General features: G+C 44.7%; 1 protein-coding gene across 2 annotated transcripts; it reads right to left on the reverse strand.

Annotated features, from left to right (window-relative positions):
• Positions 1–327: 327 nt before the first annotated feature.
• Positions 328–19,039, reverse strand: LOC115111511 (leucine-rich repeat-containing protein 75B-like). Of its 2 annotated transcripts, none has more exons than XM_065011521.1 (4): positions 18,428–19,039; positions 13,586–13,714; positions 12,280–12,392; positions 328–1,535 (listed from the first exon to the last, which is right to left on the reverse strand). In XM_065011521.1, exons 1-4 carry the CDS (start codon positions 18,710–18,712, stop codon positions 947–949), a joined length of 1,116 nt encoding a protein of 371 aa, XP_064867593.1. In that variant the 5' UTR covers positions 18,713–19,039; the 3' UTR covers positions 328–946. The 2 variants fall into 2 exon arrangements, with proteins under 2 accessions (XP_064867593.1, XP_029493496.2); XM_029637636.2 differs by having other exon boundaries at positions 12,280–12,395.
• Between the last annotated feature and the right edge of the window lie 130 nt (positions 19,040–19,169).

The raw sequence follows: 19,169 nt of genomic DNA on the forward strand, positions 1-19,169 counted from the left end.
AAGGGTGTCAGTATGAGATTCCATTTGGTACGTTCCTCACTACAAACAGATGAATGAGTCCACCCTTGGGTCTTGTCTGCACTGTCATTCATCCCACATGTGTTCTAAAATGATAATGACTAAAACAGCCAAATACAGTGGTGAATCTCAGAGTTTTGGACAACAGCAAACAATCAGTCTATTGTTGAGTCCTACCTGTTGTCTTCTAAGATGGCTTTATTCACCAGCAGTGCACTAAAATAGACTGTGGAAACACAACAGAGCCCTGTTTTGTGTCATCATTTACATCTACGTAGGTATTCACAAGTGGACATTTGGAAATGGGGGGGCAAAAGTCTTGACTTAGCAGTTTTGCCAGAATCACGTGACGGTTCATCGGCTGTATAGTCTGTTGAACTTGTTTCATAGCCTTTGTTGAGAGATTAACAGAGAACACACAATGTGGAGCTAGGCCCTGCCTGCCAGGGATAGTCTCAGTGACAGTCCTGGTAGAGAACCTACTGCTTCCAAACCAACAGCAGCTCATTAGACCACCAGCGTTATGCCGCTCCTCCGTCAAGCCGTCTGATCCGAAGTCCTTGGGATTTGCTCCACAGCTGCTACTTTAAGAGGGCGAGAGAGAGAGAGCACCTTTTCCTAAATTCTTCTAGCCCACCTCCAATGAAACCGCACCTCGTTCCCAGGAGCACCATCCACCAACACAGTAAGTCACCAACATAATCAATTACTGCAGTGGTCTTGTGTGGGTGAACTCATAGATGGTGAGAGATTAATTGGTGGCTGTGTTGGAACGATGGTCTCTGGAATGTGTGGCGCTAAACATCCCTCGTGCCACAATGGGTGACTGGGCTCATGGTGTAAAGGGCAACATGGGAAAGGTAGGAACTTGAAGCTGTGGGAAGGCCTTTCAAACACAGCTGAACCGAGCCAGGGGGACTTCAACTCATCACCTCTCACAGTAGTGTAGTGTGAAGTCCTTTGAAATCTTCTTCCCCCCTATAGCCCATGGCTCCAGCTCGTCTTCATCTTCCTCCCCCTCCTCTTCCCCTGCCTCCTCCTCCTCGTAGTGGCTGGGTTCCTCAATGGAGGTCTCCATGTGGTAGCAGTAGGGTTGGCCCTCTGTGTACTCATAGATGGTGGGCAAGCTGCTCTTCAGGCTGCAGCGGCGTCGCAGGGCCACTAACAGGGGCTGGGGCATGGTGAAAATGTCAAAGTTGTTGCCCAGATCAATCCAAGCCAGGCTGGAGAACTTCTTTGGGTCTTTCAGGATCTCAGTCAAGTCTTTGACTATGGCCAGGGTCAGCCGGTTGCCGTTGAGGGCCAGGGTGTTGAGTTTGGGCAGAGACCCCAGGACCGGTAGCAGGACACGGAGGTTCTCATCTTGGAGCTCAGTGAAACTGATATCCACAGCCACCACTGCATCCCCACTGTTCTGAAAGTAGAAGGCCACGTGGCGAACATCTCGACTGGAGAGAGGTATGCCAGACAAGTCAACTGTGTCAGTGGATACTTTTCTCTGCAGGGTTGTCTTGAGACTGTAAAGAAAAAAAGTGTTGGATATTGACCATTATTTGAGACATTCTTGGATATGAAAGTACAAACGCTCAGTTAAGATATCTCAGAGCTTACACTCTTAGAAAAAAGGGTTCCAAAAGGGTTCTTTGGCTGTCCCCATAGGATAACCATTTTTGGTTCCAGGTGTAAGCCTCTGTGGAAATGGTTCTACATGGAACCCAAAGGGCTCTACCTGGAACCAAAAAGGTTTGTTCAAAGGGTTCTCCTACGGGGACAGCCGAAGAACCCTTTGAGGTTTTAGATAGCACCTTTTTTTAATGAATGAGGGAAATAGAGGGGCTGAGTACTGACATTTTGGTCTTAACTGTATCATCTAAGTGTGTAAGCAGGGAACATGGCCCTTGTGTCATATTGTGTTTCCTGTGATGTGTAAAGGAGGGGGGTTGGGCACGCTTGGAGCGGAAGGCTGATATAGATTCTGCAGCATGAGGATTTAGCAGTGTACACAGTGATGGGCCAAAACATCCGAAACATCCAAGCTCCTCATTCAGAGAATGAAAAGCATTGACTTCCTTATCACCAAGAGCCAAAAACACTCACCATCTGATTATATGACACTTCATTTGAAAGCCAAACCAACCTGTTTTAATGACTGAAACAAGAAAATATCTAGACAGACAAACGGCAGAAAAATTAGTTATAGATTTGGGATTGTGGCAACAGGAGAGGGTGGCAGAAATATTTGATTGATAAAAATATTTAACACTTTAAGCCATCAAAGAGAAAACATGGATTTAACAGATTTTACCAGGGTAGAAAATGCATTTGATAGCGTAACATGCTGACCAAACCAGACAAGCGCGTGCATCCACTATCGCGCGCACATTGATTTTGTCCACCCACACCAGAAGCGATCAGGACAAGCAGTTTGAAATATAAAAACAAACTCTGAACCAATCATATTAATTTGGGGACATGTCAAAAAGCATTAAACATTTATGGCAATTTAGTTAGCTAATTTGTCCTGGTATATAAACATTTTTAACGAGTGCGCTGAGAGTCAGGAAGCAAGTTCAGGGAGTGAGTGTTTTAATAAATAAACGTAACATAATACAAAACAAGAAAACACAAACAATGCACAGACATGACACAGAAACAGAAACAATGACGCCTGGGGAAGGAACCAACAAGAGTGACATATATAGGGCAGGTAATCAAGGAGGTGATGGAGATCAGGTGAGTGTCATAATGCGCTGATGCGCGTAATGATGGTGACAGGTGTGCGCCAGAACGAGCAATCTGGTGACCTAGAGGCCGGAGAGGGAGCACACATGACAGCATTGGGTTGTTATTTTACCTGAAATGCACAAGGTCCTCTACTCTGACAATTAATCCACAGATGAAACGGTAAACCGAATTTGTTTCTCCTCATCTCTCCTTCCTTCAGGCTTCTTTGGACTTCATATGGCTTTTCTTCTTTGGACTTTATATGGTGGTTGGCAATCAACTTCTAAGTGACCCCAGTCTTCATTTCTCAGAACAAGAATAGACTGACGAGTTTCAGAAGAAAGTTATTTGTTTCTGGCCATTTTGAGCCTGTAATCGAATCCACAAATGCTGACGCTCCAGATATATTTTATTTTAATGGACAAAATTTGTTGCTTTTCTTTCAAAAACAAGGACATTTCTAAGTGACCCCAAACTTTTGAACGGTAGTGTATGCTACTAAAAACCAATGAGAAGATGGGAGAGGACGGACTTGCAGCGTGTTGAGCATCACAAATAGACCCAGATTCTATTTCAGCGCCTGGCCACGCAGACGCTCGCGAGCAGTGTGTGTGCAATGATTGAATAACATGTATGTGTACATTTATTTTGCAACGTTCGCGCAAGCAACGTGTCCGGTCTGGTCAGCATGTAAGTTGTGTTGCTTCAGTGGACAGAACAACTTCTCTGTGAAAGGCAGGTGTGGGTTCCATATGATGTGATGTGGAAATTAAATACATTCAACATGTGACTGAGAAGCAAAACCTTAAGGCTGGATATCTGTTTCAGTGCATGACCTCACATCATGAGCCTATCAGAGAAAAATCTTCATGCCCTTTGAAAGATGACATTTGTGTGATGTTGGTGTCCACAGACGCTTAGATTTGTATTAAAGGCATTGCACCTTGATGTTGCTTTAGTGCTGACTTTCAGGAATTGGAATAGCATGGCAATGGCTTATTCTGAGCAATAAGGAAGAGAGCCCATTGATCTAATGCACTGTTCTGCTTCATACAATCACAATACAATTGTACACTGCATTCAGAAATTATTCAGACCCCTTGACCTTTTCCACATTTTGTTGCATTACAGCCTTATTCTAAATGTATTACATTGTTTTCTCCCCTCATAAATCTACACACAATACCCCATAATCACAAAACAACAAAACGTTATTTTGAACATTTTGCAAATGTATAAAACATTTAAAAAATATGGAAATATCATATTTACATAAGTATTCAGACCCTTTACTCAGTACTTTGCTGAAGCACCTTTGGCAGTGATTACAGGCTCGAGCCTTCTTGGGTATGACGCTGTAAGCTTGGCACACCTGTATTTGGGGAGTTTCTCCCATTCTTCTCTGCAGATCCTCTCAAGCTCTGTCAGGTTGGATCGGGAGCATCACTGCACAGCTATTTTCAGGTCTCTCCAGAAATTTTAGATCGGGTTCAAGTCCGGGCTCTGCCTGGGCCACTCAAGGACATTGTCCCGAAGCCACTCCTGCGTTGTCTTGGCTGTGTGCTTCGGGTCGTTGTCCTGTTGGAAGGTGAACCTTCACCCCCCAGTCTGAGGTTCTGAGCACTTTTATTTATCAAGTATCTCTCTGTACTTTGCTCTGTTCATCTTTCCCTCGATCCTGACTAGTCTCTCAGTCCCTGCCGCTGCAAAACATCCCCAAAGAATGATGCTGCCACCACCATGGAGCTCTGTCAGAGTGACCATTGGGTTCTTGGTCACCTCCCTGACCAAGGCACTTCTCCCCCGATTGCTCAGTTTGGCCAGGCGGCCAGCTCTAGGAAGAGTCTTGGTGGTTCCAAACTTCTTCCATTTAAGAATGATAGAGGCCACTGTGTTCTTGGGGACCGTCAATTCTGCAAAAATGTTTTGGTACCCTTGCCCAGATCTGTGTCTCGATATATTCCTGTCTCTGAGCTCTATGGACAATTCCTTTGACCTCATAGCTTGTTGTTTTGCTCTGACATGCACTGTCAACTGTGGGACCTTATATAGACAGGGTGTGCCTTTCCAAATCATGTCCAATCAATTGAATTTACCACAGGTGGACTCCAATCAAGTTGTAGAAACATCTCAATTTCGAGTCTCATAGCAAAGGGCCTGAATACTTATGGAAATAAAGTATCTGTTTTTTAATTTTTAATACATTTGCAAACATTTCAAAAAAGCTGTTTTTGCTTTGTCATTATGGGGTATTGTGAGTGGATTGATGAGGATTTTTTAAAAATGTTATTATTTTTAATTTGTTTATTTAATCCATTTTAGATTAAGGCTGTAATTTAAAACCTCTACAGCAGTGATTCTCAATCATGGTCCTGGGGATCCAAAGGGGTGCACATTTTCGTTTTTGCCCTATCACTACACACCTGATTCAAATCATCAAAGCCTTTTGATGAGTTGATCATTTTAATCAGCTGTGTAGTGCTTTGAATCCAACGTATGGACCACATCGAACGTACGCACCACACCTCTGCAACGCAATGCTGCAAGGCAAACACAGTGTTTCATTGGAAATGAATGTAATTCTGGTGTACCAAAATGCAACTACGCTGTCGGTGTATTCGAAGCGTAAAACTTTGCACATACACTGCTGCCATCTAGTGGCCAAAATCTAAATTGCACCTGTGCTGGAATAATACATTATGGCCTTTCACTTGCATTTCAAAGATGATGGAATATCTCTTACCAGATCTAATGTGTTATATTCTCCTACATTAATTTCACATTTCCAAAAACTTCAAAGCATTTCCTTTCAAATGGTATCAAGAATATGCATATCCTTGCTTCAGGTCCAGAGATACAGACAGTTAGATTTTAGGCGAAAATTAATAAAAGGGTCCGATCCTTAACAAAATGTTGAAAAAGGGCATTTTTCATATAGAGAGATGCTATAACGTATTGACATTTATTCACACCAGGCTTTATACTGCACAGTATAGTGTATATATGATGTACTGTGGAAGCAATGTGTGATGATGAGCAACATAAACTTAATCTGCGCATTCCCTGCTCCTCATACACTGTGAGGAGTATACTGTGCTCTGGGAACAAGAAAAGAAACGTCTCAGTCCCTGAATAAAGAGTGTCTCTCATTTATGGCCTTTTTAAAGGAATCAATATTGTGGCCATTAAATCCAGATTTCTGCTATACACTATAGTTGAGAATAATTTCTTCAAGGAGACCATTTTCTCCACATATCTCCCTTGGGCTACTGCACAGCTCACATAATTTTGTTTTTGCAAAGTCATTCATGTTTAAAGCACCACTCTCTATTATTCATCTGTTCATCTCCTGTCTGGACTACTGCAAGACACTGTTGGCTGCGCTCCCCGCCTGGTGTTCAACCTTTCCAAGTTCTCCCATGTCACCCTGCTCCTCTGCACACTCCACTGGCTTCCAGTCAAAGTTCACATCCACTACAAGACCATGGTACTTGCCTATGAGAAGCAAAAGGAACTGACCCTCCCTACATTTAGGCACTGCTCAAACCCTACACCCCAACCCAAGTACTCTGTTCTACCACCTCTGGTCTCTCCCACCCTACGAGAGGGCAACTCCTGCTCAGCCTGGACTCTGCTGTACGAGCTCCCCCTAATTCTAGGACAGTAGAGTCCCTACCCATTTTCCCAAAACATCTGAAACCCTACATCTTCAAAGAGTATCTTAAATAATCCCACAGCACCCCCGTCCTCCCCCCAAAACAACTTGCCTTTCGTTAACTAACACTTGCACCTGTATTTTCCCCCTACTAGCACTGACTTTGCTGATAGCTACTTTATTGAGGAAAAAGGTACTTATTATGACTGAGTTATGTGGTTGTCCCACCTAGCTATCTTGAATGCACTAACTGTAAGTCGCTCTGGATAAAGAACATCTGCTACATGACTAAAATGTAAAAGTTCCCTTCACAGCCACAGAACAACTGTGGGACAGGAGCAGAATGTCATGTCGAGTCAGACTGATCAGTCAGGTTACCGCTCCTTATTGCCCCCTCTTCACCCCAGGTGTCTGCTGCACTACTGCAGGCTGGCTGCAGGTCTGACATTTCAACATGACAGACAGAGAGGAAGTGGCCATGCAAGGTTGCCAACTGTCATAATCCTCAGCTGTCTCCTGTGTGTACAGGGGCCCTGTGGATTGACCCGCCATGTTATGATGTGCCTCAGATATACTAAACCTGTATCCTCATTAATCTCATATACAGTAGTATACAAATAAATCAAATCAAAGTTTATTTGTCTCATGCGCCGAATACAACAGGTATTACAGTGAAATGCTTACTTACAGGCTCTAACCAATAGTGCAAAAAGGTATTAGGTGAACAATAGGTAAGTAAAGAAATAAAAACAACAGTAAAAAGACAGTGAAAAATAGTAGGGAGGCTACATACAGTAGAGAGGCAATAAAAGTGGCTAGGCTACATACAGAAACCGGTTAGTCAGGCTGATTGAGGTAGTATGTACATGTAGATATGGTTAAAGTGACTATGCATATATGATGAACAGAGAGTACATCATATATGCATAGCACATCGCGCACCACTCCCCAGCATTCTTCTTGCCAATGTCCAGTCTCTTGACAACAAGGTTGACGAAATCCGAGCAAGGGTAGCATTCCAGAGGGACATCAGAGACTGCAACGTTCTCTGCTTCACAGAAACATGGTTTACTGGGAAGACGCTATCCGACGCGGTGCAGCCAACGGGTTTCTCCACGCATCGCGCCGACAGAAACAAACATCTTTCTGGTAAGAAGAGTGGCGGGGGCGTATGCCTCATGACTAACGAGACATGGTGTGATGAAGGAAACATACAGGAACTCAAATCCTTCTGTTCACCTGATTTAGAATTCCTCACAATCAAATGTAGACCGCATTATCTTCCAAGAGAATTCTCCTCGATTATAATCACAGCCGTATATATCCCCCCCCAAGCAGACACATCGATGGCTCTGAACGAACTTTATTTAACTCTTTGCAAACTGGAAACCATTTATCCGGAGGCTGCATTCATTGTAGCTGGGGATTTTAACAAAGCTAATCTGAAAACAAGACTCCCTAAATTTTACCAGCATATCGATTGCGCAACCAGGGGTGGTAAAACCTTGGATCATTGTTACTCTAACTTCCGCGACGCATATAAGGCCCTGCCCCGCCCCCTTTCGGAAAAGCTGACCACGACTCCATTTTGCTGATCCCTGCCTACAGGCAGAAACTAAAACAAGAGGCTCCCACGCTGAGGTCTGTCCAACGCTGGTCAGACCAAGCTGACTCCACACTCCAAGACTGCTTCCATCACGTGGACTGCGACATGTTTCGTATTGCGTCAGATGGAAATATTGACGAATACGCTGATTCGGTGTGCGAGTTCATTAGAACGTGCGTCGAAGATGTCGTTCCCATAGCAACGATAAAAACATTCCCAAACCAGAAACCGTGGATTGATGGCAGCATTCGCGTGAAACTGAAAGCGCGAACCACTGCTTTTAATCAGGGCAAGGTGTCTGGTAATATGTCCGAATATAAACAATGCAGCTATTCCCTCCGCAAGGCTATTAAACAAGCTAAGCGTCAGTACAGAGACAAAGTGGAATCTCAATTCAATGGCTCAGACACAAGAGGCATGTGGCAGGGTCTACAGTCAATCACGGACTACAAGAAGAAACCCAGCCCAGTCACGGACCAGGATGTCTTGCTCCCAGGCAGACTAAATAACTTTTTTGCCAGCTTTGAGGACAATACATTGCCACTGACACGGCCTGCAACGAAAACATGCGGTCTCTCCTTCACTGCAGCCGAGGTGAGTAAGACATTTAAACGTGTTAACCCTCGCAAGGCTGCAGGCCCAGACGGCATCCCCAGCCGCGCCCTCAGAGCATGCGCAGACCAGCTGGCCGGTGTGTTTACGGACATATTCAATCAATCCCTATACCAGTCTGCTGTTCCCACATGCTTCAAGAGGGCCACCATTGTTCCTGTTCCCAAGAAAGCTAAGGTAACTGAGCTAAACGACTACCGCCCCGTAGCACTCACTTCCGTCATCATGAAGTGCTTTGAGAGACTAGTCAAGGACCATATCACCTCCACCCTACCTGACACCCTAGACCCACTCCAATTTGCTTACCGCCCAAATAGGTCCACAGACGATGCAATCTCAACCACACTGCACACTGCCCTAACCCACCTGGACAAGAGGAATACCTATGTGAGAATGCTGTTCATAGACTACAGCTCGGCATTCAACACCATAGTACCCTCCAAGCTCGTCATCAAGCTCGAGACCCTGGGTCTCGACCCCGCCCTGTGCAACTGGGTTCTGGACTTCCTGACGGGCCGCCCCCAGGTGGTGAGGGTAGGCAACAACATCTCCTCCCCGCTGATCCTCAACACGGGAGCCCCACAAGGGTGCGTTCTGAGCCCTCTCCTGTACTCCCTGTTCACCCACGACTGCGTGGCCATGCACGCCTCCAACTCAATCATCAAGTTTGCGGACGACACAACAGTGGTAGGCTTGATTACCAACAACGACGAGACGGCCTACAGGCAGGAGGTGAGGGCCCTCGGAGTGTGGTGTCAGGAAAATAACCTCACACTCAACGTCAACAAAACTAAGGAGATGATTGTGGACTTCAGGAAACAGCAGAGGGAACACCCCCCTATCCACATCGATGGATCAGTAGTGGAGAGGGTAGCAAGTTTTAAGTTCCTCGGCATACACATCACAGACAAACTGAATTGGTCCACTCACACTGACAGCGTCGTGAAGAAGGCGCAGCAGCGCCTCTTCAACCTCAGGAGGCTGAAGAAATTCGGCTTGTCACCAAAAGCACTCACAAACTTCTACAGATGCACAATCGAGAGCATCCTGGCGGGCTGTATCACCGCCTGGTACGGCAACTGCTCCGCCCTCAACCGTAAGGCTCTCCAGAGGGTAGTGAGGTCTGCACAATGCATCACCGGGGGCAAACTACCTGCCCTCCAGGACACCTACACCACCCGATGTTACAGGAAGGCCATAAAGATCATCAAGGACATCAACCACCCGAACCACTGCCTGTTCACCCCGCTATCATCCAGAAGGCGAGGTCAGTACAGGTGCATCAAAGCTGGGACCGAGAGACTGAAAAACAGCTTCTATCTCAAGGCCATCAGACTGTTAAACAGCCACCACTAACATTGAGTGGCTGCTGCCAACACACTGTCATTGACACTGACCCAACTCCAGCCACTTTAATAATGGGAAATGATGTAAATATATCACTAGCCACTTTAAACAATGCTACCTTATATAATGTTACTTACCCTACATTATTCATCTCATATGCATATGTATATACTGTACTCTAGATCATCGACTGCATTCTTATGTCACTAGCCACTTTAACTATGCCACTTTGTTTACTTTGTCTACATACTCATCTCATATGTATATACTGTACTCGATACCATCTACTGTATGCTGCTCTGTTCCATCACTCATTCATATATCCTTATGTACATATTCCTTATCCCCTTACACTGTGTATAAGACAGTAGTTTTGGAATTGTTAGTTAGATTACTTGTTGGTTATCACTGCATTGTCGGAACTAGAAGCACAAGCATTTCGCTACACTCGCATTAACATCTGCTAACCATGTGTATGTGACAAATAAAATTTGATTTGATTTGATTTCGATTTGATTTGAGTAGCAGTAGCATAAAAGAGGGGTTGGAGGGTGGTGGGACACAATGCAGATAGCCTGGTTAGCCAATGTGCGGGAGCACTGGTTGGTTGGGCCAATTGAGGTAGTATGTACAGTACATGAATGTATAGATAAAGTGACTATGCATATATGATAAATAAAGAGTATGTCTAAACCTATGAAGAGGAATTTGCAAATTAGCCAGGAGAGAAAAACCTAGTTTTAAACAGAATATGCCATGAAAGATCTGTGGATGTAGCTATAGCAGTTAGATGTATTGTGATGAGACTTTATAGTTGGTAGTTATTATGCATTTGTTTAGCAGGGTGGTATAGCTGCCTATCTGTGTGAATTGCATAGCATTCGATTTGTGACTGCTTGTACAGTAACTCCTATCACAGGTCGTTCTGCCCCTGAGCAGGCAGATAACCCACTGTTCTGAGGCCGTCATTGAAAATAAGAATTTGTTCTTAACTTAAAAACAGTTGAATCAGCAAGGAAGAATTGCAGTCTGGTATAGTAGTGAGAAATGTAAAAGGTTCTACTCAAGTAAAATGAGCTCGACAGATAACATTCAAGAATATTTTAGCAGAAACCCTTTATTTTGTGATTTTCTACAACTCAACTAACTTTGAATAGGAGAACACCTCAGAAAGTGCCATTTGAGTGTTGAATACGGGCGAGTGTAGTTTCCCTAGAGGGAACATAACAAGCAATGGGAGGTGATGACTAATGTTTGTCCTGCTGTTTGCCTCAGACTGTGTGAGACAGTCGCTCTCTGCAGGTTTTATGGAGACAGCTGAATGAATCAGTGAAACTAACCACCTCATCTACAAGTTCAACATGGGAACACGTCCTCTCACACTCTAAGATTCTGTCAGTGAGTCAGTCTCAACATAATCTAATGTCTCTCCTAAATCAGGGGGACATCAATGTCTGCAGGTGCATAAAAGCCTTGCTTGAGTTCAACTGTACATTAGTTGAGCAGCAAGACAAGGTGATATTGGAATCAATGTCTTGTTTCACTTGATCCTCATGTTACTATCATTTTGATACTTACTCTTATTCTCTGTCTTTTCATGCTGTTACCTCAGACTGAAGCACAATGAGAACAACTCATCAGATCGTGTTCTCTTCTGCTTATTTTCTATTCATTTAGAAAATGGATTGTTTCCACTGTCAATCCATCTTTAAAAATGTTAAATTAGCAATTGCTGGAACAAGTGTAGTCATATCCTGCTTTTTTTGTGTATAGAATTACTAAATACCTAGATACAGAAGAACTTGTCAATTCATTTGCCACCTATTTCCATATGAATTATTTGCACATTAATGCAGTATGATGACAAGAAAACTGGTTGATATAAATAACCTGTTTTCATCTAAGGTGCCAATGGATTTTTATTTTTATACAACCCCTCTATTTCCTCCCAACCAAACTGACCACTTTTGTAGTCTGTATGGAGACAGCCTGTTCTGAGTCAAAGAGGACTGAAACCATTGCACAATTCATTGCTGTGGTGACAGCAGCACCACACAGAGGAATGACTGACACTTCTAGTTGCATCTATGGTCCTGCCCTGCCAGTCCAGAGGCCGCTGTGTCCCAGCCCTAGTGAATGTCAGCCAAACCCACTCAAAACCCACTTAGATGATGTCTAGGGTGGTGGTCAGAGGTCTGGGTGTGGCACTGGCACCATTTCAAATGGCGGTGTTCAAATTTGGGCAGTTTGGGGAGTCAGGGTTCATGGAGCAGTGGCTCAATGTGTAAAAGACTTATGGCAAGACGGAGGGGCTCACCAGGCCTGGGACTTCCGTCTGGACATGCTCTGTCTGAGCCACTTGGAGTGAGGGGTCAGGTGGTAGATCAGCTGTCTGCAAATCTTATCTGACGACTTGATGGTGTCAGCATCCTTCTGGGGGTAGATAAATCCCCCAAAACACAGAATGAAAAGTCAAGTACAACAACAAAAGAATAGCCTGTTTTTAGTTTAGTTCCAAATATGGTTGTCACTCTTTGAGACCACATGAAGTATAAACAAAACACAGCAAGTATAAACAAAACACAGCAAGTATAAACAAAACACAGCAAGTATAAACAAAACACAGCAAGTATAAGCAAAAAACAGTACATTATGTAACTGCTACATCTTTGAGAAACATTCTACCAGAGCATTATTGATTGAAATACAGCTTTAGATCATGAAAGGACATTTTCAGCTCAGTGTTTCTTTATTCTTAAACAATTGTTAATCTCTGTCATTCTAGACCGTTCAAAACAACTGGAACAGGGTTCTGTTATTGAATGCTACATTAAGACTGTTGCCTTGAGCTGCTCCTGAGCAAAACACAATTTAGGTGCCTTGATGGAGCAAAGTAAAAGTAATCAAAGGCTGTGTGCAACAGTGTGGAAAACAGGAGGGACGGTGAGGAAATAAAGATGCTATTTCTATTCATTGTCTGTTATGTAAAGTCGGTTACTTTCGGCATCGCCATCCCATTTCAACATCATTTGCCATCATGTGTAAATGTTGCATAACTGAGAGATTATTCTATCATTGTTTTATCAATATTTTTATGTCAACAACATCCAGTTGATAATAGCACACAGACATTATTATAGGACCAATCAATGTGAAGCCAAACCACGAGGAGAAGCAGAAGCAGAGGAGAAGCAGAAGCAGAGGAGAAGCAGAAGCAGAGGAGAAGCAGAGGAGAAGCAGAAGCAGAGGAGAAGCAGAAGCAGAGGAGAAGCAGAGGAGAAGCAGAAGCAGAGGAGAAGCAGAAGCAGAGGAGAAGCAGAAGCAGAGGAGAAGCAGAGGAGAAGCAGAAGCAGAGGAGAAGCAGAAGCAGAGGAGAAGCAGAAGCAGAGGAGAAGCAGAAGCAGAGGAGAAGCAGAAGCAGAGGAGAAGCAGAAGCAGAGGAGAAGCAGAAGCAGAGGAGAAGCAGAAGCAAGACAATGTGGAAGACCTTCCCCCATAATGATTGTATTGTAACAGCATTTCATTCTATTCATGACTCGTTCTCTTGACGTCTTGATTTCTGGGAGCTTGATTCCAAGCCAAGCAGACAATACGCCATGAGATGAGTGTTGTGGAGAGCTTACCTTCTTGGGACACTGCATCTCACGAGCCAGGCTGAGCAACAACTCATGGGAGATGGGGTCCACCAGGTTGAGAAAAGCAGCGTTCTTATATAAGATGTCATTGAGGGATGTGCCTTCCAAGCCCAGATCCTGCCAAATCAGACAAGAAGAGACAGTATAACTCAAAGAGCCATAAAGCCACAATTATTGCTTTTTGTATTTCATGAAAACAATGAATTGTGTAAAGACAGCAGCATTATCACAGATACACCCGACTGGTAGGCTTTATTGTGAAATGAAATATGATCAAATCGACGCATCTGCTTTAATGTCATTAAACAATATATGGTATAAAGTGGGTATTGAGTGTCACGTTCTGACCTTAGTTCTTATGTCTTTGTTTTAGTATGGTCAGGGCGTGAGTTGGGTGGGTTGTCTATGTTCGTTTTTCTATGTTGGGTTTTGCGTTTGGCCTGGTATGGTTCTCAATCAGAGGCAGGTGTCGGGAGGAGGAGAGGAGGGAGGAGGGAGATTCTCATTGGAGGAGATTCTGGACGGAGAAGGACCCTGGGCACAGGCTAGGGAATATCGCCGCCCCAAGGCAGAGCTGGAGGCAGCGAAAGCTGAGCGGCGGTGGTATGAGGAGGCAGCACGGCAGCGCGGCTGGGACGAGAGGCAGCCCCAAAAATGTCTTGGGGGGAGGCATACGGGGAGTGTGGCTAAGTCAGGTAGGAGACCTGAGCCAACACCCCGTGCTTACCGTGGAGAGAGGTGGACCAGGCAGGCACCGTGTTATGCCGTGAGGCGCACGGTGCCCCCGGTGCGCAGGCATAGCCCGGTGCGCTACATCGCAGCGCCTCGTATCGGCCGGGCTAGAGGGGCATCGAGCCAGGTGCCATGAAGCCGGCTCAGCGCATCTGGTCTCCAGTGCGTCTCCTTGGGCCGGGGTACATGGCACCAGCCCTACGCACGGTGTCCCCGGTTCGCCAGCACAGCCCAGTGCGGTCTGTTCCACCTCGCCGCACTGACCTGGCGACGGGGAGTATCCAGCCAGGTAGGGTTGTGCAGGCTCAGTGCTCGAGACCTCCAGTGCGCCTCCACGGTCCGATCTATCCGGTGCCTCCTCCACGCACCAGGCCTCCGGTGGCAGCCCCACGCACCAGGCTGTCTCTCCATCTCCTTCCTCCAGGTGTTCTCGTCTGTCCTGAGCTGCCAGAGTCTCCCGTCTGTCCTGAGCTGCCAGAGTCTCCCGTCTGTCCTGAGCTGCCAGAGTCTCCCGTCTGTCCTGAGCTGCCAGAGTCGCCCGTCTGTCAGAAGCTGCCAGAGCCGCCCGCCAGTCAGGAGCTGCCAGAGCCGCCCGTCAGTCAGGAGCTGCCAGAGCTGTCCATCAGCCAGGAGCTGCCAGAATCGCCGTCACTCCGGCGCTGTCGGAGTCGCCCTTCACGTCGGAGCTGCCAGAGTCTCCCGCCTGTCCAGTGCTGCCGGAATCTCCCGTCCATTCATTACCCGTTGCTAGGGTCCCCCGTCTGAGGTTGGCGGCGAGGATCACCACTCGAAAGGCGCCACGGAGGCGGGTTAAGAAGCGGGTAATGACTATGATGGAGTGGGGTCCACGTCCCGCGCCAGAGCCGCCACCGCGGACAGACACCCAACCAGACCCTCCCCTATAAGTTCAGGTTTTGCGACCGGGGGGGGTACTGTCACGTTCTGACCTTAGTTCTTTTGTTATGTCTTTGTTTTTAGTATGGTCAGGGCGTGAGTTTGGTGGGTTGTCTATGTTCGTTTTTCTATGTTGGGTTTGTGTTTGGCCTGGTATGGTTCTCAATCAGAGGCAGGTGTCGTTCATTGTCTCTGATTGAGAATCATACTTAGGTAGCCTTTTCCCACCTGTGTTTTGTGGGTGATTATTTTCCGTTTCAGTGTTTGCACCATTCGGGTGTAACGGTTCTCTTCTTCCTCTTCCTCTGAAGAAGAGGTGTAGCAGGGATTGGACCAAGACGCGGCGTAGTTATGATTCATGTTTTTTTTAAGAACGAAACTATACATGAACAGACAACAAAAACAAGAAACATGAAAACCCGAAACAGTCCCGTGTGGTACAAACACTGACACAGGAGACAACCACCCACAAAACCCAACACAAAACAGGCTACCTAAATATGGTTCCCAATCAGAGACAATGACTAACACCTGCCTCTGATTGAGAACTATATCAGGCCAAACATAGAAATAGACAAACCAGACGCACAACATAGAATGCCCACCCAGCTCACATCCTGACCAACACTAAAAACAAGGAAAACACACAAGAACGATGGTCAGAACGTGACATAGGGACTGTTTCGGTTTTCATTTTGTTTCTCTTGTTCTTTTTGTATTCTGTATTCATTCTCATTAAATTACATTATGGATACATACCACGCTGCATTTTGGTCCTTCAATCCTTCCTACTACTCCTCCTCAGAAGTGGAAGAAGAAAGCTGTTACATTGAAACTTCCCAGAGATAATAATGTTGATGCTACTGTAGATTGGACACAGATAAGCACATTTTTTTGTTTTTGTAAAAAAATATGAATTTAAGGGGGCGAAGGCTTTCATCTGAAGAGAGTTCTACCTGAATACTGTAATGTGCTTAATGTGCCTTGCTCCAGGCAGAAGCATTTCTTTTGGGATATCCACCCACACCTCAGTGATTTGGAGTTGCAAAGAGCTTTAGCGTACCACAGTATTGCACACCCTGTATCTCTAACTTTAGCACTAGCTGGTGTCCTTATGATAAATCCTGCAGTATATGAGAGTTCAATAAACATTCAATGATGGATGAGCATTTGCTTCTTCTTTTGATGTTTAATGAAGCCTTTTGTTTAGGCCTGCCATTGTGCAATACATTCTAAACATTCATATAAAAACAACTTATCCATGAATGGTGCAGGCAATTTCTTTTAGGGCAGACTGACACGAAAGAGTTGCTACATGACAGGTAAAGTTAAAGGCATTTGAGTGAGAATGCTGCCTGTAACAAGCTACAAATCAGAGCCCACTGGATTAAACGATTTGCATACACCTTTTAAGGCGTGAATTAAGAATTAAGTAAGGAGAGAAGAAATGGAACAGAAAAGGACCATTTTCACAGGCTGAATACGATAGCTGTCATGAGCCTCAGTTCTACAAAGGCCTAATTAGCCTGCATATGTGAGGAGTAGAGACGGACGTGCACATACAGCGAGATATGAGAGACAGGGAGGATGGACACACACACACACAAACACACAACAAAAGGCCTTGATTGCAAAGGACAGTTTGAGTGGGAAGCCGGCAGCCACACATTACTGACTTCCCTTTTAACAAGAGCAACAGTAAACACAATCGAGACACAAAACGAGCGAGATTCTCCTTCTCTTTATTCGAGAAGACAGGTCTAAAAAATAATTCCCTTCTGTTTTGTTTGTCCATATCTGATCATCTCAGAGGCATTAAAACATGATCAATACAGAAGTAACCACACCAGATCTGAAGCAACGAGGAGTCTTTTTAAATGGGATGTTGTGAAGAATAGACTTTACCACTTTACTGCACATGCAACATGATGAAGTCAGTTGCCTATACACGTACATGCTCATTCAGTTGTTACAGTACCTCTAACCTAACCATAGCTCGCCCGTTAACTCTACAGTGGATGATGGATCACCTCTTTTAATTAAGTTACAAACCAGAATGTAATTTTTGAGACCCGTCTCCATTTGCAACAGCCTGAATGCTGATAATGTGAGGCGTATTCAATCAAAACAGGGTCCCCTGTGATGTGGCTGTCATGCCGTTTTGGCCCCCCGGGTTATCTCTGTGCCTTGATTAAGGATCTTCTACGCTCTCCTCTGACAAGTCCTCAGTGTAATTAACTACAGATTGGACAATGTCTGATAGAGAGAGGGGCTTACGCTTGAGCTATAAAAAACAGGTCTATCACAGATACTGTTACAGCGCATCAACAGTCTTATTGTCATTTAAGGACAAAACACAAACAAAATAGGATTTAATTCAATTGGTAAAAATCAGGTTTTCCTACAAATGTCAATACTAAGCATATTACATTATCATTACATGTGTGGAATGGCACAAGATAATGTAGAGAAATAGGAACATTTTGTTCATAAAACAAATACTTCTACAGACAGTGACACAGTCCCATGTGACACCACTGCTGTTGCACTTAGCATTGCCTATTCATGAGAATATATGCCAGATTCACTCTATATATGGCAGAGTCACTCTAAACTGGTATGGCATCCTGTTTCTGCTATTATTAGAAAATCTGAAAAGGGGCATGCACTCAGACAAATCTGTGCAATATGCTATGTATATCATATTGTGAATAGTAACTGTGATAGTTATTTGAAATAGCAGCAGCTCCTGCATACTATGGTTTATAGCGGTGCCAAGGAAATTACCAGATGCCAGAGCTGACAGTGAGAGTGGTGGGCGGGCCTAATAGTTTACAAACACCTCCTTCCATAACGGGTCAATAGGAGGAACACCTGTGGCACTGTGTTGGCAGGTACTTAAAATGGAGGTGAAATAATGTAGCGCGCCTACAAAATGTGTAATATTCTGACTCATCCACGACAGTCTAAATTATGCTCGCTACATATGGGGCAATGTATCTGTTTGAAATATTAAAATCAAAATTGTTAGGATGGGATTGACCAAACATATGATGATGATCAGCAGCGCACACTAGTGATGACAGCTATTTGTCATGACAGCAGATCGATGCAGGCGACGTCAGCCTACTGTGCGCAATCATGCTTGATTCGTGTGCAATAATTACAAATTAAATGTATGTAGATACTGTAGTGTGTCCTTACCTTCCTCAATAGTTTGAGCACGTCGGTTGCCTGATCTATCCTGCGATCACGGAGCAGCTTTTGTATGTCTCGGATCCATGCCACTCGCCTCACGTAGGGACTGTGGTTGGACCTTCGCAGCATCCCCGGCAGTTTGTCTGATTTCAGAATCATTGTAAAAAGAAAGTCGCCGCTGCCTCGACTTCCACCTCTGTCGTTTTCTCCTGTGCTGTCAAGATGCTTGCGACGCCTTTTCGTAAAATTCTCATTGTCCAGACTACTCTGTCTGCTTAATCTAGAACCCATATTTCAGTATTTATATCAACAGTAGCCTATTTTACAATTGCATAATTGCACTACATTAATATCTAGAAATATAAATATTACTCAGTTCAATAGCCCATATATTATCTGTAGTCTGTATTGTCGTTGTCAGACGACAACCTCCAATACAGAGAGCAACAGAACAATATTCCTGATTTACCGGATATTTAATGACTGTCTGTTGCGCGCATGACACATTTACGAGGACAGACGAATGCTCTGTTTATGTTTTGATCTCTGATGGTCTACGTGTGCCAGCTTGGTCAGGCGGTGGATGCTCTTCTTGTCATTCCCTGCCTGTCGCTTTACGCTGTTGTTTAGGTTTGTGCTGTGTTGCACAGTAGACACCAGACTCGTGGCGCTCATAACCAATCAGAGCCCTCTTGTGGCATTGCACGTTGCACGAAGTTACCACACGTCCTTCTCAATTTCAATTTAG

This window comes from Oncorhynchus nerka, linkage group LG27, assembly GCF_034236695.1.
Source record: "Oncorhynchus nerka isolate Pitt River linkage group LG27, Oner_Uvic_2.0, whole genome shotgun sequence".
Lineage (NCBI taxonomy): Eukaryota > Metazoa > Chordata > Actinopteri > Salmoniformes > Salmonidae > Oncorhynchus > Oncorhynchus nerka.